At 45.1% G+C, this 24,749-nt stretch overlaps 2 protein-coding genes across 8 annotated transcripts in view; one reads left to right on the top strand and one right to left on the bottom strand.

Moving 5' to 3' along the window:
* PHOX2B (paired like homeobox 2B) overlaps positions 1-436 on the top strand; it is a 1,984-nt gene extending 1,548 nt beyond the window's left edge. Inside the window, exon 3 of the mRNA XM_075499193.1 lies at positions 1-436. This exon is cut by the window's left edge and continues 20 nt beyond it. Coding sequence (XP_075355308.1) covers positions 1-436 — 436 coding nt within the window.
* A 23,605-nt stretch (positions 437-24,041) lies between these two features.
* Positions 24,042-24,749, bottom strand: part of LIMCH1 (LIM and calponin homology domains 1) — a 182,406-nt gene continuing 181,698 nt past the window's right edge. For all 7 annotated transcript variants that reach the window (XM_075499988.1, XM_075499986.1, XM_075499987.1 and 4 more), the window contains one exon: positions 24,042-24,422. In XM_075499988.1, the coding sequence (XP_075356103.1) occupies positions 24,397-24,422 (26 nt within the window). In that variant the 3' untranslated portion in view covers positions 24,042-24,396. The remainder of the gene's footprint in view (positions 24,423-24,749) is intronic.

The raw sequence follows: 24,749 nt of genomic DNA, 5'->3' as shown, positions 1-24,749 counted from the left end.
CGCCAAGTTCCGCAAGCAGGAGCGGGCGGCGGCGGCGGCGGCGGCGGCCGCCAAGAACGGGGCGGCCGGCAAGAAGTCCGACGCCTCCCGCGACGACGAGAGCAAGGAGGCCAAGAGCACCGACCCCGACAGCACCGGCGGCCCCGGCCCCAACCCCAACCCCGCGCCCAGCTGCGGCGGCGGCGGCGGCGGCGGCCCCAGCCCCGCCGGCGGGCAGGGAGCGGCGGGGCCCGGCGGGCCGGGGGGGGAGCCGGGCAAGGGAGCGGCGGGGCCCGGCGGGCTGGCGGCGGCGGGGCCGGGGCAGGGCTGGGCGCCGGGGCCCGGGCCCATCACCTCCATCCCCGACTCGTTAGGCGGCCCCTTCGCCAGCGTCCTCTCCTCGCTGCAGCGGCCCGGCGGCACCAAAGGCAGCCTCGTCAAGAGCGGCATGTTCTGAGCGGCGGCGGCGGCGGCGGCGGCCCCTCCCGCTCATTAGTGTCCGCCGCCCGCCCACAGTCATGACCAGGGGCCCGGGCTGCGCCGGGCTCCGCGGGGCAGGGACCCCGCGCCCCCACGGGGGGCCGCGCCCGGCTCCCCTCGCCCCCGGCCCGGCGGCGGGGCCGGCCCCGCAGCGCCTCTGCTGGGGCGGGGGGGGCGCGGCCGCGCAGGGGGCGCTGCGCGGGCGCGGAGGCGGCGGCGGGCCGCGGAGCCTGCGCCCGCGGGCGGCCCGGCGGCGGGGGAGGGCGCCCTGCCCGCCCGCGGGGCTTTTTCAGCCCCTTTTCGCGGTCAGCCCGAGCGACGAAGTGTCTTCTCCCCCCCCCCCCGCCACCCCCCGCCGCCCCCCGGCCCCGCGCCCGGGGGCGGTTCTTGCCCCGCCGTCCGGTGTCACTGTCCCTCGGTTGGGTCTTGGGTCTCTCCGTTGCCGTTGCCGTTGCCGCCGCCGGCGCCCCGCCGGGCTCGGCCCTGGCCCGGCGGCCGCCGCCGCCTCCGCACCGCGGATCCGGCCCCTGCAGGGCCGGCGCCCCTCACGGCGGCCGGCTTGTATTTATTATTAATTATTAATTATTATTAATTATTATTATTACACAGTTCACGCAGTTTTTAGGCATCTCCGTTAGGGTTTTCTAATTTTATTTTAAAAGGCACAAACTATAGCTCTTAGTTGAATGTTGACAGGTATGCTTTCTCTTTTTCCGTGTCTTTCTACGACTGTGTTCTGTGACTCAACTGTATAGTGTTAATATCAGTACAGCCTTGTCTAGTTGACCGTATAAATAATGTTTTCCCTTCTCGTAGTCTCTATGGCGTGTCTTTATGGAGAAATAAGGTTCTCACGGGTTCGGCTCCCTTTGCGTTTAGAGAGACCAGGTTCAGGCAATGATATATATTTTTGTTATCGGTTGCATGTCGTCTCTTTTTTTTTTTTTTTCCCTACCTGTTGGAATATGTTTGTGAGCATAATCGTCATAAATTATGTTCAGGGTTTTCAGATTTATTTATATGTGGTTAAAATGAATGCTTCTATTTAAAAGGGGAAATATTTCTACATGTGCATATAGTTTTCCAAGAGTGTACCATTAATTGATTGTTGATAATAAAAACCAAAAGCAAATATAGCACCGTAGCTCTTCTGACTTCTTGTCAGGGATTTATTTGGGGGGGGGCTCGGCGTTTTTTTCTTTCTGATGAAGCTGGAAGGCGCCCGTCGCAGAATCCGGCCTGAGTCATCAGAAGGAGATGGGCTGGGCAGCATTATTTTTCATCTGCGTTACCGTCAGGAAGACCGTAACTGCGGGGCCCGTCATGGCTGCCTTAGTGTGCCGTTATTAATTATTTGCAAACAGGCTGACGGGGGGGGGGGGGGGGGAGATGCGTCAGACCTGACCTTTCGTCGCTACCTCGAAAACTGGAGATGACCAATATTAAGCGACATCGGTTAAAAGAAAAAAGAAGGGGGCATAAACTACAGACTGGCTTGCCAGCGGGTAACGGGTCCTGCAGGCGGGCGAGGAGCTGTCGCCAGCCGTGAGACCACCACAGCAGCTTTGCAGGGCCGCAGCTTTTCGCAAACGCTCCTTGGGCTTAACCCCTCTGCTCCCGCCGGGCGCAGGGAGAGGGGCGGCCCGCGGGCACCAGCGCGGCCACGGACCCGGTTGCCCCCGGGCCAGGACGCGTCCAGCGGCCTCGCACCCGGGGACCCGCTTCGCTTTCACCGCCCGGCAGCGGGAGGCGGCCGGTGGCCGAGGCAGCGCCCAGCCCAGCCGCTGCCGCAGCCGGAGCCCCGGCGGCGCGGCCCCGACGGCTCCCCCGCTGCTCGCCCGGCCCTGCCCCGCGGGCCGCGGGCAGCGGGGCCGGCCCGCCAGACCCCGCAGGGCACGGGGCAGCAGCAGAAAGCCGGCCTCGCCGAGACGAGCCGGCATCCAGCTCCCCCAAAAGCCCTCGGGCGGGGGGCCCCCGCCCCCGCGAAGAGCCGGGCCGGCCGGGGCTGCAGCACAGCCCGGTGCCGCCTCCCGCGGCTGTCCCTGCAGCCGGGGCGCTTGCGGGTTAGCTGCAGGGACGCCGGGGCGATGAACTCACTCTGACTCTGGCAGAGGCAGTGGGAAAAAAGAAAAAAAGAAAAAAAAAAGACTGCTTGGGGATTTGGCCGAGAAGCACATAGGGCAAGAGCGTTTCTCTGCGCGGCTGGGGTGCTGGGGAGAGGGTGCCACCTTCCAGAGCACAATTAAAAGAGCCAGGAGAAATGGGACAAGTGCTGTTTCACGAATAAAAATACTTCAATACTCAGTTTTAAAATGCTGCAATAAAATGTGCAGTCTATTTTCTGGAGGGAAAAAAGCCCTGTATGTATTTCTTGAATATATGTTTTGTTATAATGCAGATAGCTTTTGCCATTTTACTTTTCTTTCAAAAGTCATTTCGTGATCTAAGAATATCTTTGTTCAAAGTAAAGGGACTGTCTCTAGGAATTACCCAGCTGTGGACTGCAGTGCAGTTCTGCTAGAAGTGATCTACGTGGAAAGAGTTTCCGCTGGAGAAGCTGCAGTGCTCAGCCCATCGGCTTTACCCCGGCTGAACTGACCCCTGAGCTCTTAGAGAAGGCGAGACCTGTATTACGAGGAAACCAACCAACCAACAGAGGGTGATTTAAAGATTTCTCTCCTGGTCAGGCCTTGCTGTGTGAAGATGATCAGCTTCCGTTTTATGCATGCAGTTGTGATTTGAAAACATTAAGAGATGACAACACGCTACTTCTTTGGGTATCTTTTTTTTTTTTGCCAAGTTCACTACTTTGTCTGCTAAAACTTGTGGTTTATTTCTAATATGACGACTTCAGCTTCCAAGCAGTGGATCTAGCTATATGTCTGCTAGACCTTTTCTCTCTTTTCATTTTACTACACTGTAAACTGATTTGCATCTTGATCTATCTTCTTCCTGACAAACTAAATAGGCTGCATCCTTTACATCTCCCACACTCCCTAAGGCTCAAACTTTTAAAATGTTTTCCAGAGCTGGAACCACTCTCTCCTGTTTCTGAAGATGCTTTGCAAAAGGGATACCAGGACAGTACCAAACACTGCGGTGTCTCTCTCACTAATGGTTCATACAGAGCTAAGATCACCTCTCTATTTCTGATCACAGTTTTCCACTTACGTATCTAAGCTTCTCATTAGTCCTTTTTGGAAACTTCTGTTCTGTCACTTATTCCCTCTGACCCATAAATCCTTCCCCAAGCCACTGCTTTCCATGTTCTGGTCACCCCCACAGCGCAGGGAACCGTGGGAGGCCTGAGGCGTACAGCACCCACCGTTTGTGAGGACCAGCGTGCCTGTGGCAGACCAGCTGGAACGGTTGATTCGTCAGCCTTCATGATTGCTCAGTCAGGTAGAAATGGATGGTTTGAAAAGACATGAAGTTTATTTCTCCCACCTCTCTGCAAAGGCAGGAGTTTGAAAAGGAGTATTAATTAAGTGAGTAATCTACAGGATTGCTGCTGACAGAAGGCTAGAGGAGGGCCACGGGGTACACAGCGGGAGCCCAGGCAGAAAGAGGATGCCAAATGGCTGCTTACCAGTGGTACCAGGGAAAGCTGAACGGGCAAGCTGATCAGTAACACCAATGATGCTCTGGGGTTCACAAGGCAAGGAGATCTGGGCAGAAGGACCTAACAAGTCAAAAGATGCTCCAGTAAAAAGAAATTAGGGTAAGGTTTGTTATTTTTGTTGGGTTTACCCCCTCATGTCATTCAAATAAAAATTTGTTTTAGAAACCAACTCAAATTCAGTATGAACACATGTTGTGTCTTGGAGTTCAAAGGTAAATTCACATTGTGTGTTTGAAGCAACTCAAGCGTTTAATTGTCTGCTCTTTTAAATGCCAGGACTTGGAATTCAGGTGTAATGTCAAATTTGGCTCTGGGGTAGCTCTTGCACACACTCTCACTTTCTTCTCTCCAATACATGAACAGAAAAAGTAATTCCTGATTGCAGTATGAATCTCTCAGATGGATGGATGCATGGCAATGCAAACGTTAATTTTGCTACTAAAGAATATGTAGCTAGCATACAGGAACACTACAATTAATAAAAAAATCCTTTTCACTGAGAAGCAAGTGTGTCTAAATAGTTCAATCTCTACATATCTGCACTTACTTAATAAAGTTATCAAACTATTATCAACCAGAGGGAAAAGGAGGTGTCATGAAAAGCGCCCATGGTCCATTAGAATAGTTTTTTAAATCCTCTTTTCCTCCCACCTTTTTTTTGACACTGTTGAAAGTGCTAATAGATGTACCTAGCAGGAGTCCCCTGAACTAGCCTGACTCCAGTCGAGGCCAGCAGCTTACTGCTGTGGTCTGAAGCGTGAGCTCTTTCTGAAGGCAAAATCTGGGGTCTCTTCCTATGGGAAGGATCCCCACTGTACAGAGGAGGAATGGGACACGAAGCTCACTAGTAATTCTTAGAAACCTGCTAAACTAGTACCTGTCTGTAACTCTTGCTGCACATTTAGTGTGAATCATTAAGAGTCGAACATTAATCTACAGACTACCCTCATCATCCGTAAAGCAGAGCAGCGCTATGAAGGCCGTATTACAATGGCCTTCTGCTTGTCACCAGTTTCATTTGGTCCTTTACAAGCTGTCGCCTCACAACTGTTGTGAAACAAACCGGTAGCTTCATCCAGGGTGCTACTAAAATATGGCTCCATCTTAGAAAAACAACGTGGCACCTTGTATTTCGCACAAGGGGTCATCAAGCAGACCAAGGAATGATTTGAGAGGAAACCCGTCTTCTCAGTTGGTGGGGAATTCATCCAGAAACAGCTCAAGAAACTTTAGTTGCGAAAATGAAGCTCATGCTGCCGTATTTTAGGTTGGAAATTTCCTTTGGAGAGAGGAAATAACCTTTTGGGCTGATCCTTGTCATAACTATCATATCAACAGGAAATTAAAATATTTGCACTTGAAAAGGAGTATTATTTCATACTATTGTTGCAGGCTGAGGCCATACTTCTTCCCATTTCTTTCTGAAAGAGTGGTAGTAAGGGAATGCTGATAACATCTCTTGCTGCTTCAAACAGTGTTTGAATAACGTATAAACAGTAGTAGATAAAAGTTCAAAGCAGTCTTGGGAAGTGTGAGAGAAACTATTCCTTTCCAGCAGTCTGAAATCTAATGTCAGCATTAAGGCCTCTGTCAACAGGCTTAAAGTATGGATGGGGTCTTCAGGAGCATTAACTTCAGTATCTTTAACAGAAAGATGTTTATAGAAAAAGAATCAATATATTAATTTCCCCTAAGGAGAAAATCTATCCAGGGAACAAAGCACAAATTTTATGAGTTGCTGTGGTGATTTGGTTAAGAAAAAGAAGTGACTGGAGATTGTGAAACCAGTGGCTAAGAGAATTGATTATCTGGCATGGACGCGGTATTTGGGAAAGCTTGGGCTGCTCGTTTCAGAGGCACGGGTCACCCAGAGCTCCCAGCTGGAGCTGTGGATACTCATCGCCTTGAAAAGTCAATCCACTTCTCGAAATCTTCTTCTAAGACAGTGCCTGCAGCAGTTCCTGCCCCAAGATAGAGCCACAAACCCCTGTGTTTTCAGGGCTGTGAAAAACCCGCCTATGCTTTGCAGAGCACAGGGAGGAGGCTCATCCGTCCCAAGTCATGCCAGGAACCAGGGGGTCCATGCAGCTGCAGCAGCTGCCGACGCTCTCCAGCCCGCTCCCTCCCCCCGGTGCCGAGGGAGCTGAGCCACAGAGAGCCAGCGGCAGCACCTAGCAGTTGCCTTCTGGGGCTCATCTCCAAGCAGAGCCAGGAATAACCTCTTCCCGCCACCTGCCTCTTTGTGGGTAGCCACGAACGTGCTGGATTGGGCTCAGAGTTGGCCTGCCTTCCTTCTGTGATGCTCTGTGCAGCTTTCCATGGCTGTGGCCTCCTTGGGCTTGTAGGACTCTCTCCCAGAGAACCAAGTAGAAGACAATTCAGCTTCAGTGAGTCCTTGGGTACTTCGCCTCAGTTTTGCAGACAGTACGGGGGAGCGGGGGGAGAGACAGCAGAGCTGCTACAAGGTGGAAGCTTTAATTCTCATTGAGGTTGATCATCGTTGTGTTAGTGGAGTTCAACGCAATGTACAGTTACACAGATACGTTCCACAGGCTGTCACAAGCAGCAGCCTATTCCTACTTTTTTTTTAACCTAAAGAGTCGACATAGTAGTTCAAAATAATCTCAAGGCAGTGCTGTCAGGAGAACTCAAAAGCTCCTGCCCCTGTATTGATTTTTGCAATATCAAACTGTTTCTAGAAACAGCTACCAAAATACTCTTGCTGTATTATCCAGGATGCACTAGATGGACATCTAAGCCCTTCGCTCCCATCCTATTCAATTCCCACTGGAAGTGTAGCACTCCTGAAATATTTCTGGGCCGATTCACTGACTATCAAATCTGGTGGCATCACAGAAAGGTGGCAAGAATTACCAAGGGCACACATTATTCAAGAGAGGTGGAAAAGTTATTTGTATTAACAAGGGGGTGTGCTGTACTGTATAATGTTACATGTATATGATTACTAAAATACTGATGAGAGCGGAGAAGTTGAATTATGCACTTTTGGTTTTTACCCATTTAATCTCACCTTTCAGTGACTGTATCACTCAAGCTCTTTCCTAATGTTGGTTAGGAGGGACAAAAAAAAAGTAGAATAACATATAACGGTGCGATCATTTGATTCCTGCCTTAGCAAGTTTAGAACTGGTAAAGGGAGATAGCTCCAATCACTAGGTAATCAAACTGAGACTCATTGCCACAAGATTTTGTTGAGGACAAGATTTTAACTGAATTCTGCAAAAAAAAAAGAGCTCTTAAGTAAGAATATCCAGCTAGTACAGTCTGGGTTAATAAAAGATTCTGAAAGATTTCTGATATAAACCCACCCATTTCAGGGTGCAAGCCAATCTCTACTTACTGTAGCTGAGACCTTTAACAAATACTTCCCCCAAAAGATTTCTTGTGTTTCTTCTAAATCACCTGCTGCTGATCAGTTCCAGAAATGGGTTTACAAACTGTAGATCACAAGTTTTAGGCTGTACATCACTCTCTATTTCTGAATTCTAAAAGCAAATGAAAGCATGGCCTCCCAAATTTCCCTCATTTACATTTCTTCATTGTCTTTTTTGGTGGGTAATAGTCCCTGTAATATTCATGGGGTCAGCTTCAATCCTGGCCAAAGTACTTCCACAGCTGAAGTCAAATACATCTTCAAAAGTGATTAATTTTTCCTATTATTACTGATACTTTAATTGATCAATATTTTCACTGGTGCATACCACTAATACATTTAAATGTCAGTGTGGGAATTTATCCGTAATTATTTCCTTTCAAAGATTGTGAAATTTTTTTGTTGTTGAGATTTTGGGATATATATATAAGTTTATGGGCAGATTTGGCTTTAAAATTGTCCAGAATCATTTGTACAAAATCTCATAAGCATAAAATACTCTTAAAGTCTTTTACTTTAAAAGAATTTTTTACAAAATATTTAAAAGTAATAAAAAATGAAAATATTTAATCACTTAAAAATAGGCATATTAACCCCCCCATAATTTCTAAACCCAGTTACATGAGAGTTCTGAACAAAAAGGGGTTTCTCTAAACAATGAAAAATATTAACGCTACAAGAGAAGATTCAATTATATAACTGTGTATTGTAATTCTCAATGATTTATAAAAGGCAAAATTCAGATATGCTATACAATAAATTATCATTACGACGAGACTACAGTTTGGTCTAATACAATCCCATTATTTAGAAATGGAAAAAGAAACCCTATTAGATTATAGAGCTAATTCCCTGCCAGTGCTGAGGTCACTGCTCCTTCACTCTCAGGCTTGTCTACATGAAAACTGTTGGTACAGTTGAAGCGTCTTCTTGAGCAGAGTTACAGAAAGACAAGAGGAGCGCTGTGTTGACCTTGCCGCTCCCATAAAGGAATGAAAATAGCTCTAGTGGGTAAATCACCTTAGTATATAATTTTAAAGAAGAAGAAAAATCTGTTAAGCTCTGGGGGTAGATACCCCGAAATGGCAATACGCCCCAGTATTGCCAGTATATGAGGATTAAAGACCAACCGAACCAAAGCCAGGGGCTCAAAAAGCTCATCTGTGTATTTCTGTCGCATTCCCCTGGACAGTTTGGATTGTGTGGTCTCCTTTTCCTCCCAGTGATAAATTAGCCACAAGGGATGTGTTTTCTGAGAAGGATATCAGAGGGTGGCACAGACCTTAGGCTCCCTCAGCAGGGCAAGTTTCAGGCAGAAAAGAGCATGGCTTTCAGCTGCGAGCATCCTGTTGTCCGAGGGGGAGTCATCTTTCCCCACCTCATCCTGATATGCCTCCCACATTTTGCTGCACAGAGGTAAAAGCTGAGACATGTGCCCTCTGAACTTTTCTCAGGGACAGGTACCCTAGAAATGCAATTTATTCCCCTCCCTGATAACTACTTCTTCTCTCACAGCAGCCACCGTTTCCATCCACCCAGAAATGGCCGTGAGGCTCCAGGGGATGCCCAACCCACTGGGGTGCACCAAGTCCACTTTTACATGTCACTTGTTCGCTGACTGAGGTTATGAATTATCCCCAAACAATTTTGCCTCCCGAAAGCCGCTCAGTTCTCTTTGCTGCGAGCACGTGCACCTTCCCTTTCCACTCTGCCGCACAGGTTGAAGGGCTGCGATGACAGGTCTCAAAAAGCCCGGGTGTCCCCATCGATGCTGACAACCCTGCGCTGCTGGCAGAGCCACCGCCTCGCACTTCAAGGAGCTGTGAAAGAAAAACTTGCTTTTAGTGGAGGCGCTTCTATTTGTCTGTTTAGCATCATTAAACTGGGACTTGTGAGTTCAACAAACTCGGTATTAACCGCACTGCTGGCTGTTGAATAAAGATACTAAAATTATTACTTACTTTCAGTGGCTGCCTGCAAGAGAGTTGAGAAATAAGTGTTCTATGTTGTTATGTCAGGAGGTCAAATCGCTTACTCACTTGTGTCATTGAGTTAGACAAAGAATAGTTATAAAAAAGTATCAGCTACTGCTAATCAGTGCAGCTCCGTGAGGATACAGCGCTTAAAAACCCACACCAGTTCGTTGTTCTAAAGAAACCGCTTCAAAAACTTCCTTATTTGGTTGCCACAGTGTAATTTTAAATTTTTTTTGGTAATAGGAGTCCTGGGCTGTCTAGCTGTTTCACCAGCATACAACCCAAACAAATGAGATGTCACTGATGGAAAACTGATGGAAAAGAAGATTTGAACAATTATACAAAACAGATAAGCCATTAGCTTCTCCCAGGATCTAATGATACGCTCTGCAGGATCATTCAGGCTACAGCCATAATTAAAGCTGCTCCTGAGTCATTCTGTTGTAGCACAGAACATTAACAACGGGGAAAAGAAAATCTTTGGCAGTCTCCATGCAAGGGAGGGCTAGGATGAGACTGGTATGTGACGCAGGTTAGGACTGAAATATATTTGAAATACAGGGTTATGGGGCAGAATTGGCATTTTATTACTATTTTATTTAATAGGCTACCATTTGGAAGCATAATCACATCTGGATAAAGACCTGAACGTGCTTTTCCACACTGTGTCACCTGTGGGAAGGCCATTATTCAGTTATGCTGAATGTGTGATATTATTCTATTCATCCCATGTTTAAATTACTCAGCTATTTAAACCACACTCTTTCAGTCTGTTGCTTTTATTAGTTGAGAAACCCCATCTCTGTTTTTGACCTCCTCTCGATGAAGACACTGGCAGCTGTATTTGCACATTGGTTTTTGTTTTCCAGTGGAAAACCACAATTTTGTGATAAATTAAGTGGAAACCCCAATCCACATGGCCAGTTTGTTCAAGCCATCTGAAAAGCTCCTTGCGACATATGAAAGTCAGCGAGGCCTGTGCTGCCAAAAGGAAACCATTAAGACTGTTTATTGCTATCCTGAGCCACTTGAAAATTACACACACGATTGCTTTTAAATGTTCCCATTTGGAAAGAATAAGCATACACGCAAAGGCGTTCCTAGCTGCAGGCTCATTCCTCTTCAAGCAATGCCGTCCATCGTCCTGGATGAAGGTGGTCTCCTTTTTGTCTACCCCAATATTTTCAAGAAACAGCCCAGCTTCTACAGGTAGACAGCTATACAGACACTTAATAGAGCTGGTTCCTGGGTTTGCCCACGTTGGTCAGAATTTTGCTTTCACGTTTTCTATGTTCAGTGCAAAATTTCACTCTAAATTGTCTTCCCAATGGCTTTACCTCTGTGAGGCGTCTTCTTCACGTACAGTCCTACGTAAATATTACTGTGGTGGCCAGAGTTAAGAAAACCATTTACTTTTATGGCATTTTTTTTCTGTGTTTCACAATAACGAATGTTTAACTTATCAATGGCATCTGTTAACATGTAAAAAGCTGGATAAATAAACCTAGTTCAGGCTAAATATATTCTAGAGTCGTGTACTCCTGAGGGACTTTCTGTTATCTGTGAAGTGACTGGAGGGAGCGTGCGGAAAAAACAAATGCTAAATGTGCAGAATTAATGGAATGATCCCTGCTCCAAGATAGATTTTTTAAGTGTTAACTAGTAATTTTTAAAGACTTCAGTGAAAATACATGATACCTTTAGTTTTATTTCATTTGAAATAATTCAGCTGGTAAGTCTTTTTCGGAAAGCAAACTATTGTTGCTGCCTCACAGCTCCAATTTTTTATCCAACGTAATAACCTTGGCAAAAATGTCTATTATTTCGACTCCTGAATAAGGACTTGGTTCACATGTCTAATGCCCTGTGTAAGAGAATTAGCAGAAACTCATCTCAATGTGGTTTCAAAAGAGGAAACTAAGCAGACAGCCTTGTTAATTTAGCATATAGACTTGGAATAAAGTACAACATCCATCATCTCTCAAAATTCAATTAAAAATTGGTCTTGTGTCCAAGGAGAAGGAGCCAATTTTCTGCTGGAAGCAGAGTCTTGGAAGACGGCTAAAACCCTTAATGGTTCTTTCATTGTGGGAGCCAATATGAAAGAAAAACCAGTTTGGGAGTTCAAATTACCCCTCACATTAAATGCTAGAACATGTGTAATCCTCAGGCTGGGCCCGTTGCTGTTGATGCGATGCTTTCTGTCACCACGGACACACGGGGAATTCCAGCTGCGCTTGTCCCTGGTCCTTCAAATTTTCCCGTGTGCCGCTGTACGCTGCGGCAACGCTGAACAGACTTTTGCATTCAGGGTGAAATACCCTTCCTTACCATATGTCGTGTATAGTTCTTATTCTCCCGCAGTAGGTTTCTATGTGTGATAAAAAGATGCTTGCAAACACACAGAGATTTAATATCTGGGGAAAGGGAAGCCTGAAAATATGTTAACAAGATTTTCAGCATTAAACACAATTCTGTTTCAGATTTCAGCTGTTAAACATCTTAATTTGTTTTGCTTTTTACTCCAGTATCATAATGCTAATACACTCTGACAGCTTGTGACTCCACGCCGAGGAGGTTTCGCAAACCAATCTCTTTACTTGAAATTTGATTTACAAAGAGCTTCAGTCCTTTAGCTGGGTGGCAGCAGTCACCGTCACAACACTTGTCATGACTCGAAGTAGGAGCACAATCTGGGCAGTTTTTCCTTGTTTGTTTATTTTCTTCTAGTGGAGGACTCACTGAGATGAAAGAATCCTTTTAACCATTTAATATCCTCATCCGTCAATAAGCTCAGTCCAGAAAATAGTCGTGCAACGTCTGCCACACTCCAAAGGAAATAGTGGATTTTTTTTTTTTGCAACATACATTCAGCTCTTGGTGCAGAATACAGGTAGCATGTATGCAGTTTATTTTTATAATATTTGTTTTAGTTGAGCTGGTCTAACAGTTAATGCAGAAAGCTTTTAGGCTCCGCGTTCTCCTTCCAGCCCAACCTAGCTTTGGGCTTCTTCTCACCAGCAGTTCGGTCAGGCTGCTTTCTGGGCACTCGAGGTCACTGCTGAGCCAGCAGGACCATTTGTTTCAGCTACAGGCCAGCCCCAACCTTGTGTGGGCCATCGTTTCCCTGGGAAATCAGGTTTTTGTCATGTGCGGAGTACATGAGGTGGCACTTCACATCACGAAGCCCTGCAGAACAGGCATGAAGAATAACAGATGACCACAAACACCTGCTCTCGGAGGCAGTCCTCTGGGCTGCTGCCTGCTCTTGGCAGGGGTAGGTATCTTCTCTGTGTACGTGCACGTGGCTTGTCCTGAAGGAGCATATCCTGGCTTATCCCAGCGTCCCGACAGGCACGTTACGTAGCGTAACCACCTCCAAAGGATAAGCAGCATGCAGACCATTCGTTTGAGGAATTGTATGATTAACTGGAGGAGATGATTTGGCATCAAAACTTAGTGAAAAATCTTTTCTTCACCTCTCCTCCCAGTAAATAGATTTTTTTTTACATTTATTTTACTAAGATAAAATGTCTGTAATTCTCCAGGCAGAAGATACAACGGCTGCTGTGGGAACAGCAGTGTGGATGTTTCCAGCTCTCCTTCTCCATAGGTGAGACATGGGAAGCCAAGCTAACATCACCTAGCTAAGAAGCCCAGGCTGTGGAGGAGACCAGAGAAATAAACCACACGTGCCTGCCTCACTGCAGCAGGCATCACTCTTGAAAACATTTTGCTTACAGTTTTTAAATCTCCTTTCTTCCAGAAAGGGGACACCTTTTGCCATGTTTTCCTCTCAAAAGGGCATTTAACCGGAAGGATTCAGCTTGCCTCACTCAGCTCCAAGCATAGGAAATGATCTGCTAACGCAACAGGTCTGCACGCTAAATAACTGCGGTCTGCACGGAGATGCTGGACCTGGCCTCAGCCCAGCCGGCCGCTCCTGGTCGTCTGGCTGAGGCAGCGCAAAGCACGCTGCCGCTTCACCGGCCGCCTTTCTAGACAACCTGACTCCACTCCTGATGGGCTGCTTGCTCTGGTGACTGTTACTGCAGTACCTGGGTAGCCAGGTCCTTCTGAGCCCCGCAGTCACTATGCCAGAGTCACAGTAACTGTTAAATGCATGCTTTTGTTGTTGGGTTTTTTGTTGACTTTGTTTGGTTTTTTGTTATCTATACTGAGTTTCTAGCATCTTTATTGCCAGGTTGTAGCCTAAATTAAATTCACTAGTGAAGACATTCTTTCTCTGGACAAATTAGTTTCTGTGTGCCATTTATCCATTTGGAAATAGATATATAATAATATTTTTCTGCCTCACAGCGGTGTTTTTAAATCTCATTTGACTCCGACTGCAAAGTGCTTTACCGTTTTCTGGTGATGACGGGCTCTGTAAGCACCAGTGATTAAGTGTGCAGTCCAAGAAGTACCCCACTGACTCCAGTCCGCCTTTTCTGCTTGTGCTACTTGAAATATAGTTGAAAAACTGAAAATAGTTGAAAACCTGAAAATCCAAGTCTAGGTACCTATGCTTTTATACAGGACCAGTGGCTCTGGGTACCTGACTTGAAGGATACTAAAGATGTCTGATTATCTGGCGACTGCAAACAGGTATCCTTGAAAATCCAGCTGTTTCCAAGTCCCTGATGTTGGATGCTCAGGTTTTGTGGTATTAAAAATGATTCGAAGTCTTGTCCAAATTACTTTATATTATTGCAACACAAAGGAAGTAACTGGTATTTGTATTCAAGCTGCAGCTCAGTACTGTCAAAAGAGCGACATCTTGCCTTAAAACTGCAAACAAATAAAATGATATTGTAGAATTTATTTCCTTTCCATGATGAAAAGTACCATGGCAGCCTGTGGAGAAATATGTCTTCTTACATTTGCCTCACTAGCCACAAAGATTTAATAAACATTCTCAGTGCAGCATGCGCATAGCTTTGCCCCACTTGGGCTGCTTCAACCATCTTACTATTTACCTGTCGCTGCCAGAGTCCCCACCGCAGGCACTGTCTGCCCTGTTTGCATGCACCTTTCCAAAGCCTATCCGGCAGCGACGATGTTTATTTACAGCCCTTCTTTCTGACTGCAAATAGACAGCAAGCAGCTGAAAAAGGCTATATTGACCAACAGAGAAGAATTTCTGGCTAAAAAGCAGAATCCCTGGCATCTGAGGGAAAAAAGGAAACCGTCCGCAGCAGAGGGTGACAGCAACCCACAGCAGAGAGCGGGGCGGTGGCCCTGAGCCGGGCTGGGCGGCTGGGCAGAGCGGGCTCTGCCCGAACGCGGCTCCTGGCCAGCTGGGATGTGCCATGGGAGCACAGCTGGATTTTATTCTTTCGGTGCAGGACAAGGCTGAGAAACCGGCTATGTCCTAGGTCGAGAACAAGAGGGGAGGAGTGCTGCAACTCCACCATTTACCCTTCGAGAGCTTGCTCCTTGCTGAAGTCCTTTTTCCATCATAGGCACGCACTTCCTGGACGTTACTCGTCACAGCTCTTCTGCATCTGACAATTTATTCGTGTTCTTCATTTTACCTTACCAGCCTATAGCTGGTAAGAGCTAAAGTTGACTACTTTTTACATCAAAGCTTACTCAGTACAGTGTAAGCCTTCAGCTGCCTGGTTAACAATGCATGAGAGTTGCTGTCAACTGGAAGTATGTGAAAATAGCCACATGCTGCTTCAGGTATAGAGGCTGCTTGAAAAGCCTTGAAGCAGCGAAGAGAAATGTATTCATGAGTTTAATTGTATTCATGCTGTAAGCAGATTTTAACCATTCAGGATGAAGACAGATACTGAGAAAGCCAAGTACCGAGTGATAATATTCCATCATAAACTGTTTATCTGCATCTATACCTCGCTCAATTATTTTGTCTACTTAATACACAGCCCCATGTGAAAAAAAATACAGCTTTGAAGCTAATGTAGCACCTACATAAATTCAAACAGTATATAAAGAAATGCAATAGCTGTAAATGTCACTGTACATAGTCACCCAGGCTGTTTTTCCCAGATATAAACCCAACTACATGGAAGACTTGCAGCTTGTGCAAGTCAAAAGCTTTCTCCTTCCCTTTCACGCCACACAGTGAAGTCAATCACTGCAAAGCCGGTGCAGCCACCTGAGCTCCTCGGTCTTTGGTTTACCCAAAGGTTTCTCAGAAGTCCGTCATCTGCAAAGGCAATTTAATGAGGCAAGCCTTGCAAATGAAACTACAAGCACCGTCCTCTTCTGTGTAAAACACGGCGCAGCGAAGGCATCGGTTAGCTGTGACAATTTTGATTCACTTAGGGAAAGCCTCTGTGTGTTGTTACCAGTCGGGGACACGCCTGGCCCCAATATTGCAGAACATTGTGGTAGATGGGCTTTGCCACCGCAGGCAAAAAAGTCAGCTGTCACAATTTTTGTTGAAAGTTACTTCTAGTTTTGGTTATCAAACCACGTGCACTTATACTGGACTGTATCATCCAGTCAAGTGAAATATTCTTTTACATTACTCAGAGAAAAAAACCCTTAAAATTGACTATTTGCTAAGCACAGAAGGATATAAAAATACTAGTCAACAGTTCCAGGAGAAGTATAAGAAGCAAGCTACCAGCAAAGGTTTGCAAGAAATAAAGACCTCTATTCCTACAAAAAGATTTGAAAAATGCAGCTGCTTTTCTGCAAGGTGAATAGAGCAGATTCTGCAGCAAAACCTTCCCATGTATTTTCACATCGCTGTGGGCAAAAGCACATTATCCACTACCTTTAAAAGAAGTAATGGCTTTTCAACTGTTGTGTGCCCATGTGTATCCGTAACAAATGCTCTGAGAGATAACGGCTTTGGCTGAGGCAAATGGATGAGAGTTGGGACTGGCTGATTTGCCTCCGCCACCACCTCCCAGCTTTGCCGTCAGCAGGTGTATGCATGTTAGACACATAGGTTGCATCCCAAGATAAGTGTTCCAAAGTGGTTTTGTGAGGCTGCAAATTAATTTCGAAATTCAGCTTTGGTCCATTGGAACAGGCTTCTAATTATATCAGTTAGCAGCACATTTTGTCATCGTTCCCTTTTCAATGTCGTCCTACCTTTTCCAAACTAATAACGAAATACAAAATACATGTAGGACTACTGGTAAGATACGTGCTAACTGGCTTCTTTATGTAGCGTGCTGTCCTTTTATGCTTATGTTTTAAACTCAGCCTAAGACCTGTGAGTACTTAGAACACGAAGGCAGAACGCATTTCACAGCTCTATCTAACACTGCTCTCTTCACACTTACCTTACCTAAAGCCTAACTGGGACGTGGCTGGGTGAAGAGGGTTTGCAGGAGTCATCTGCAGCTTCAGCGCGAGGCTCTCCCCCACCAGCGCTCCGCAAGCAGTGCCTCCCGCTCCCCGGGAGACGGGCACGCCTTGCCCTCTGCCCAAGAGTGGTTCCAATATAAACCCAGGGAACCAGGAAGGGCACCAAAAAGCTCTGTCACATATGAACCAATCCAAATGTTTTCTAAAAATCCTCCAAAATGTCAGTTCAGGAAACAGTTCAGAGAGCTCACTTGCACCCTCTGGTTGGTGATGAGCTGAGTGTTATCATCATGTGTCAGTCAGGAAAAGCTTTCAAATAAGGCTTGAATAGTAGCACAAAGTCCAACATAGAAAGCTCATGCTGGAATTTAGTCTACTTCAATACATTAGTATTAGTTAATAGACCATACAGATGCCAAATCACTCACCAGAATTCATTTTTCCTAAGAAAAGTTTGTAATTAGACTAAAAAACCCTCCTTACATTTAATATCCTTTGGAAAAATAACCACTTTGTTCTCACATGGCAATGTTCAGACGTGGTCCCAGGAAAGTTCATTGGGAGGTGACACCTCCAATCTGAGTGATAGGGACATATTGAGAAACAGGAGGATTAGTGCAATGCCTCCCCCTTGGACTTGTGCACTTTGCACAGTGTTTTATGAACCACTCCAAAGGCAACCAAGGAACACTTGGCCACAGAGAAGAGGGGATATCCATCGCAAGCACCCGAGCCCAGGTCCCTGGAACAGCAGTTCTGGCATTACCATTAACACAGAAGTTGTTTCAGAAGCAGCTCATTTGTCTGGTACGTCCTATTCATTTTCTGAGCTAAAAAAGATTTGATGACTCTGTTTCTGAGACCTTCCTAATATGTTTGTAGCCTTTTTATCCCCATTAGCACCTGAGAGGGGTCCTTCCAAGTATATATTCCATAAAGTTTCATACTTATATCAATATAGGTCTTTTAAGTGATTGAGGATGCTTTGAGACACAGCAACAGTAAGTGTCATGCCATGCTGGGGCGTGACATCCCATCCTCAGCTGCCAGGTACAAGCACATGATTTTATTCTGTTGTGAAAGTCCTCTCCCAAGACATATTTTAGTACTCTCTCAGTTAAGATCCAATACAGGAAATTTTCTCATTTGCAGAAAACATTGACCTTCCTAGTTTACGCTGTTGAACCTATATAGCATGACTGGCTCATATCTGTTGCATTGGTGATTTTGTTTCTGGGAATACAGGCTTAATGGTCATCCTGTTGTCCAGTAATGCGTATTTGTGCATGCCCTGAAAACATAGTTTGGTTATTTTTATGATTTTTTTTTTGCAAGCTCTTTAAACTGCTGAAAAACTAATGGAACCAGTCTTTGCAGAAGGTATGCAAACATCAGAAGTAAGTAACTATGTTTAGGGTCATGCAAAATTCTCTAGGAGAGTCTCAAAGTCCGAGTATACTGCGGCGAGCAACAGGGTTTCCCACAGGGCGTCACACGCTTGAGGTACAATATTGCCAGAGATCCTCTTCGCCCATCCACAAGAAGCGTGCCAGGTGTATTGTATGGAAAGTATGTTTTAGTGAGCTCCCGCAAACCCGAGACTAGGCAAAAGATTACTTTGAAGAGCCGCGTCATGTGTTACAGAATAAGCATCATTTGCTATCTGATAGTGGTGCTTACCTTTTTGGAAGGAAAGGTTTGACCCAACCATCTGAGATGTTTTCTGCCGCTCAAGCCCTAACGCTCTGCTCTGACACCCAACACAGGAAGCTACCAGGTAGTTTGCAGAGACGTGGATGGCACGTCTCTTTGTATGCTTGTCATTGGAGTAGTTTGTTGTCTGTAATCAGAGGTGATAGACAACAGGAATTTTAAAAATCTTGTTTTCTCCTTTCTGTTTGATAAATTCTGTTATTTCAAGGAAAGATTTGCATTTCTGTTAATTTTGGTTTGGTTTCTAGACCTATGCGACTGGCTTCAGCATATTTTAAGCAGCAGGTTACCTGCTGAGGAAAAATGCATCTGTGAACTACGGATATGGCATTAGCTAAGAGAATTTGCAGCGCATCACGTGCGGTGAAGCAGATGGACTCTACGGATGAGTTAACTGTGACTCATAAGATTGCTTAAGTAATGGATTTTTTTTCTTTCCTAAATGGCTTAAAAACCCGTGGGCTTTGGGGAGGAGAGCTCCAATAGCTACTCCTGCAGAGCATGGGGTACTCAGTATTCAGTAAGGTCTACAGAGCAGCAGCTATAGCCTTGCAGAGGGGTAAGCATCCCTCTTGCATGTTTAACTCCTGCTACATTTTACAACAAAGATGAACAAGGAAACAGACCCCGCTCCCCCCCAAAACGCCATCCCCACGCCACACCGTGAGAAGAGTCACAGCCCACCCCGTACTTTCTATCTCTGTTTTGGGCTCTTACTGCCTGCAAAACTTGAGCGGCTTCCAGTTTAGTCATTTCCCCTTATCAGGGAATTCAGATGAAATTACATTCCTACCGGAGGCTTTTAGAGGTATATAGGAGTCCTGTTTGCCTTTACAGGAGATGTATTTTTCTGGCACCTTTTCTTTTTTTTTTTCCAGCCAAGCGGTGGTCATCTGCTCACTTCCAGTGTCCACAACCACTTCTGATTTTCACTGCAGACGTGTCTCTGAAAGTGAACGTTTTGTCATCTTGTTCCCCAGTTACCCAACCTTTTCTCAGGAGAGCAGAGACAAGGAGGGAGAAAAGCAGGCCAAGCCCCTTCTCTGCAAAGTTTATTGAGTAAGTACTTAACCAGCTTCCCATTATCAGGAAGGGGATCCACCTGAGACCAAATCTTTGCTAAATTGGGCAGCAAGGACTGTACCTAAAGCTAATTTTCTAAACAAAGTGGTAGCTGCCTGCTTTTAACTCTCCCCCCGAAGAGTTGCCTGGCTAAGGATCAATACTCATGAGATGAGCAAGCTGCTGCTGTTTATTATCTGTGCCTAGAGCCTCCAACAGCTACCAGCACCTGGCCGTGTTCACTGATGATCTCTGCACCAAAACACTTGCTAAAGAGAGAAAACAAACAGCAAAACAAAGGGAGTCGGCTGGACCCCGGAGCAAGGGCGCAGAGGAGGATACGGAGCCCTCGTCCCGCCTGGCTGCGATGGAGAAAGGGGAGGGATGAAGGCATCGCACCTGGACGGGGTGCAGAGGAGGCAGAGCTCTCCTGGGGGACCTGGCACACATCCCCCTCTGCATGGGGTATCCTCTGCCCCGATGTCTGAGCCTCAGCTGTTGCAGCCCACTCCTCTCCCACACTACTCCCTATTTCTTCCGTACGCCCCCAGCTTCATCCCGCTGTTCGGCAAGCCGTCGTCCTCTCCTGAGGCACGCCGAGGCCCTGTTAGCCAGCTGGTCTCCCTCGGGGCCCTCCTGGCAGCCTTTGCTACCTGTAGACAAAGGCGCTGGTGAGGTGAGCAGACGCAACTCTCCTTTTACAAGGTTTGTGGAATTATTTTGGCATTAAATCAGTGCCAGTGGAGCGCAGCCCCATCGGTGCCCTTTTAGCATCCTAAACAGCTCTGGTCAGGTCAGAGCTGCCAGGTCACATTCACCAGAAAATAATAATAATAAAAAAAATCATACCAGGATTTCCACCGTTTTACTTGGCTCATAAGGGTCACAATCACCCAAACCACGCTTGTCTGGGTGCCCAGCAACCTTGGTGCGGAGCAGCCGAAGCAGAAATAGCTGCCTGACCGCCTCCAGACCCAGCCTCAGAGCAACCTCCAGCGGCAGCGAGCTGCTCCCGCAGACCCGGCACCGATGCTCGCCCCGGAAACCCCAGCGAACCTCTCCCACCACAGAGCAACGCTGGCCCTCTGTCCAGAGGCAGAAATAAGGTAAGACCACCACCATTTCCATTAAGGCACCGGGATAAAATCTGCTTTCAAAAAATGAAATTGTCAGTGCTTTCCCATGACTCATGTAACAGCCAAGATGTGCTTCTGGCACAAAACCAAACCCGTCATCCACTGAAGGCTCAATTAAAAATAAAAAAAGGGGCAGTTATGAGTTCAAAATTTTGTGTGAACTTTTTGCTGGGTGCTGGTGAAGCCACATACTCGTTGAGATTCAAGGATCAGCGATACTGCAGCACATGCATAACTAAGCACAAACTCCAGGATCTTTGCCAGGTAGAAACGGAATTAACCAAGCACATATTTAGCTTTGCAGTGCATCAAGTGCTTTATTGAGTCAAAGTCTGAACCACAGTCCACCGACATCAATGAAAGATCTTCTGAGGACTTTGGGTTCGACTCACAGAAAGCCATCTCTGCTCGTCTTTTACCACGACAGCCACACGTACTCTTGGAAATACAGCTTACAGCAGCAATCCACAGGGCATCGTCCCATCTCATGTATGTCTTTTTTATTGTCTCATCTCATATGCTAAGTTTTGTGGAATATAGCTTGGTTCAGCCTACCCCACTCAAGCAGAAGCTTTTACCAATGGGATGTACACATTCTACAATCCAGTTTCACAGACACATCGCATGCAATAGGAGAAATTAGTTATAATAAGTAAAATCAACACCACCAAAGGTAATCAACATTTTATTTATAAACATACATTTACTATAAAAGCTGTTGCATTTTAGACAAGTTTTCCTAATTTCCAGAGGCATTTTAGAATAAATAAAATAAAGGAAAGATTAGCATAATTGGTATTCAACATTAGCCCCAGCTAGGACAGCAATCCTTGTCCTTGAATGGACATGCAGATAAGGAAGGTCCCCTTCTGGTTCACCAACCTTTAGGACATTCACCGAAAACTACAGATGTACTGCATCAATAACACTACGTAGCAAGAGTAAGGAAAAAAATACACCAGGGAAAATGGGGTTGTGAAATACAGATGGGTTATGATGACACCTGCTCAGGTTCTCTGAAGTAGTAAGAGGCTAAATAAATTCTGAAACATCTAAAACTCATTACATACATTGTACTTGCTTAGCAATAATAAATCCTTTTTTGCAACAAATACATTTACATTGTAGTTCAATTGTAGTAAAGAATTCTTTTTTTCTGTGCTCAAAGTTCCTGATAAGAAATGTATCATATTTATGTGTTTAAAGGGGGTGGGGGGGAGATGTTAGCCTGAATGAATTTGCCATGTAAGAGTCCAAAGGAAATACAAAATCAAACATAAGCAGTTGGCAAGCACAATTTAGAAAACTGTTGAAAATTGTTCTGTGCTGGTGAGTGGATGTTCATGAGGGGGAAAACATCGTCGTCTGAGAAAGCTGCTTCATTTTGCTGTACATACGATCAAACTTCACTAAAACATGCATATATGAAACTAACTGGTAGACACTGGGATCAGTTTCTAAGCAGCTTCAGAGATCCAGTGGTGTGTCTGCAGTGTGATGCATACCCCACCCCACCCCTCGCCCATGCATTTTAGTCCCAACCATTACCCCTACGTGAATGAGAAGCAGATCTAACCTCTGTGACAACCAACCCTTTTAGACACTTGGGGACCGATTTGCACATCTAAACTCTATCACATGGGTGAAGTGGTGTTAGTGACTCATACCAAATAGATGCACAGGCATGCACAGTTTCATTTAAAAATCAGGCCCAGACATCATATATTCACATATCCTTAATGCAGTGCATGGAATTATACAGATGTACAAAGTCGGTTATAAAATCTGCTTCTTGAATTTCCATGTTACGCATTATTTGCAGGAAAACGTTATGATGACCACATGCAAAGTGTAAGCATCCTGGTTATCAAAACCCTTTAACAGTAAAACATGCAGATGGTTAATCAAAATATTGGACATCGCTTTTATTTCCAAAACATTTATCTGATTTTTTTTTTTTTTTTTTTTTTTAATATTCCCCAGGTGAAGTCCATGCAGGACTTCAGCTTTTTGGATTTATTGCATCCATAAGTCATCGTTGACTGTGTGCAACAGCTTTGCATTTTCTAAGGCACAATTTTAAGGAAGTAACATGTAACTTTCCAGCAGATAGTCACAATGTCCTCCGGTGACAACATCGTACATGGGTTTTCAATGACACGCAGTTTTGCATGGGTATGCAATTCACATGCAAGCAACTGTCTAGTGTTTAAATAAATAGTTGCTAGCTATAGAACAACTCAAAATTATTGCTTCCCTAATAACCACTTCATTTCCATTTACCAACACATCAAAAGACAATGGATGTGCACATAGATAAAATAAATCTCTATTAATTTAGTTTTATCACCATTTTAAGGCAGAATAAGATTTTTTTTCCTCTATTTTAAGTTGCATCGTGAACTGCTAAGGTGGGATATTTCCAATAACTGTTTACCAAAAAGTGCTAGGATATTTTACAATTGCAACACATCCCCTAACCTTGTCTGTGTGTTGTAGATAAAGTGACACAGCTCTGACCGCTGTTTCAACGAGCTGCTGGATCACTTTAGTAAGGAGCACATGCTTAATCAAAAAGCACAAAGGAAAACCGGCCCAAACACAGGCAAGTTAAAAGTTTTTTTTGCCTACCACTGCCAGCCTCCTCCCCGCCCGCCTTCTGCCCTCCGGGTTTGCTGACTTCATTGGGGTGGTGTATGGAGGAACACAGGCTCAAGGCTGTTTAATTCCCTGCTCTGGAGGGCTCCCAAACCACACGTGTTTTCTCCGCTTGAGATTGCAATCAACCATAAGATTTGCAAGTGAACGAGCAGATGACAAACCAACTCAGACCATCAATGGGAAAGTTACACGCCAAAGAGAAAAGCTTCACCCTAGCATCAAACCGCAGCGCTGAGTCTCACAAGTCTGCCCACTCAGCCGCCTCTCCCCCACATCACCTTTCATCAAGTTTAATAACAACATGGGCTGCTGAACTTAGTAAGAAGGATTGCTCCTAATGGGAATCTTGCCATCGTTAACGGTATGCAGTCTTTAGGTTTAATGAAGAAATCTTTATTGGAGAGAATATTAAGCTATAGTCATGAACATTACTTGAGGTACACAAACAAAAAAACCCTATCACTAAAGGTGCAATAATTTATTTGTATAACTCCTACCCTCCACTGAAGGTAATATAAACACAAAATGCTTCAGAATTACAGGATGTATTATCAAACTAGTCTCTGTATAAAAAAAGTTATAGCTTCAGTTATAACAGAGAAGTCGTGCTGTGATGTTTAGTTTTTCAGATGCACTGATTAGATACTATCTTAAAATTACTTCTCAGCTCAAGTTGGCATATTCTATAAAGGTTCTGTAAACTTAAACTTTTTAATTCCTAGAAATATTAAAACAAAACAGCTTTATTGCATGTTTATTTTCTTATTACTTTCAAAAGGACAAGGTAACAGACTGGAAATCATAAACATACCTGAAAGGTGGGATTTTTTTTTTTTAATAGTACTTTAGGCTTTGCCTTCCCAACCATGGTCATACATATTTTTCAAATTTCTTAAGAAAGGGAAAAAAACAACATATTGCATTTTAAAGGAGCAGGTGCAGCATCTTTATGAGTTTTTCAAAATGAGATGTGAGCCATGATGTCCATGGATTCAAGCTCTTACAAGTGATTGTCTGGAGGCAGCCGGTACATATGAAAAGATAGTTCCTTCTTGAAAGTTATTAGGACTGAAAGTCATGTCACAATGTAGTTGGCTGTCCAGCAGCTGGAAAAAACAAAATGAAACAAAGTCATTAGTTGACAAATTTTAACAAGTGTACATAGGCTTTTCCTCATATGATCTCTACAATTCAAAAAACTCAGTCTGGAAATATGTATCATTTGTGCCCTGCTTCTCTTTCTTCCTGCGAAGCTGGGGCACTAACTGCAAACAAGGATTCAGCATAACTCCACTGGAAATATATTTTCCATGCCATACGGACAAATGCATTCTGCACGCACTTTTATTTCATTTTACTCCCAAAGTACTTGCGGGTATATTTACTTTTAGGCTCTGCAGTGGCAAAATAGTAAAGCAAAGGACTGATGAGTC

Source organism: Mycteria americana, chromosome 4 (genome assembly GCF_035582795.1).
Source record: "Mycteria americana isolate JAX WOST 10 ecotype Jacksonville Zoo and Gardens chromosome 4, USCA_MyAme_1.0, whole genome shotgun sequence".
Taxonomy (NCBI): domain Eukaryota; kingdom Metazoa; phylum Chordata; class Aves; order Ciconiiformes; family Ciconiidae; genus Mycteria; species Mycteria americana.
The sequence above is the reverse complement of the archived record's forward strand: the minus strand, read 5'-3'. Positions and strand labels throughout refer to the sequence as shown.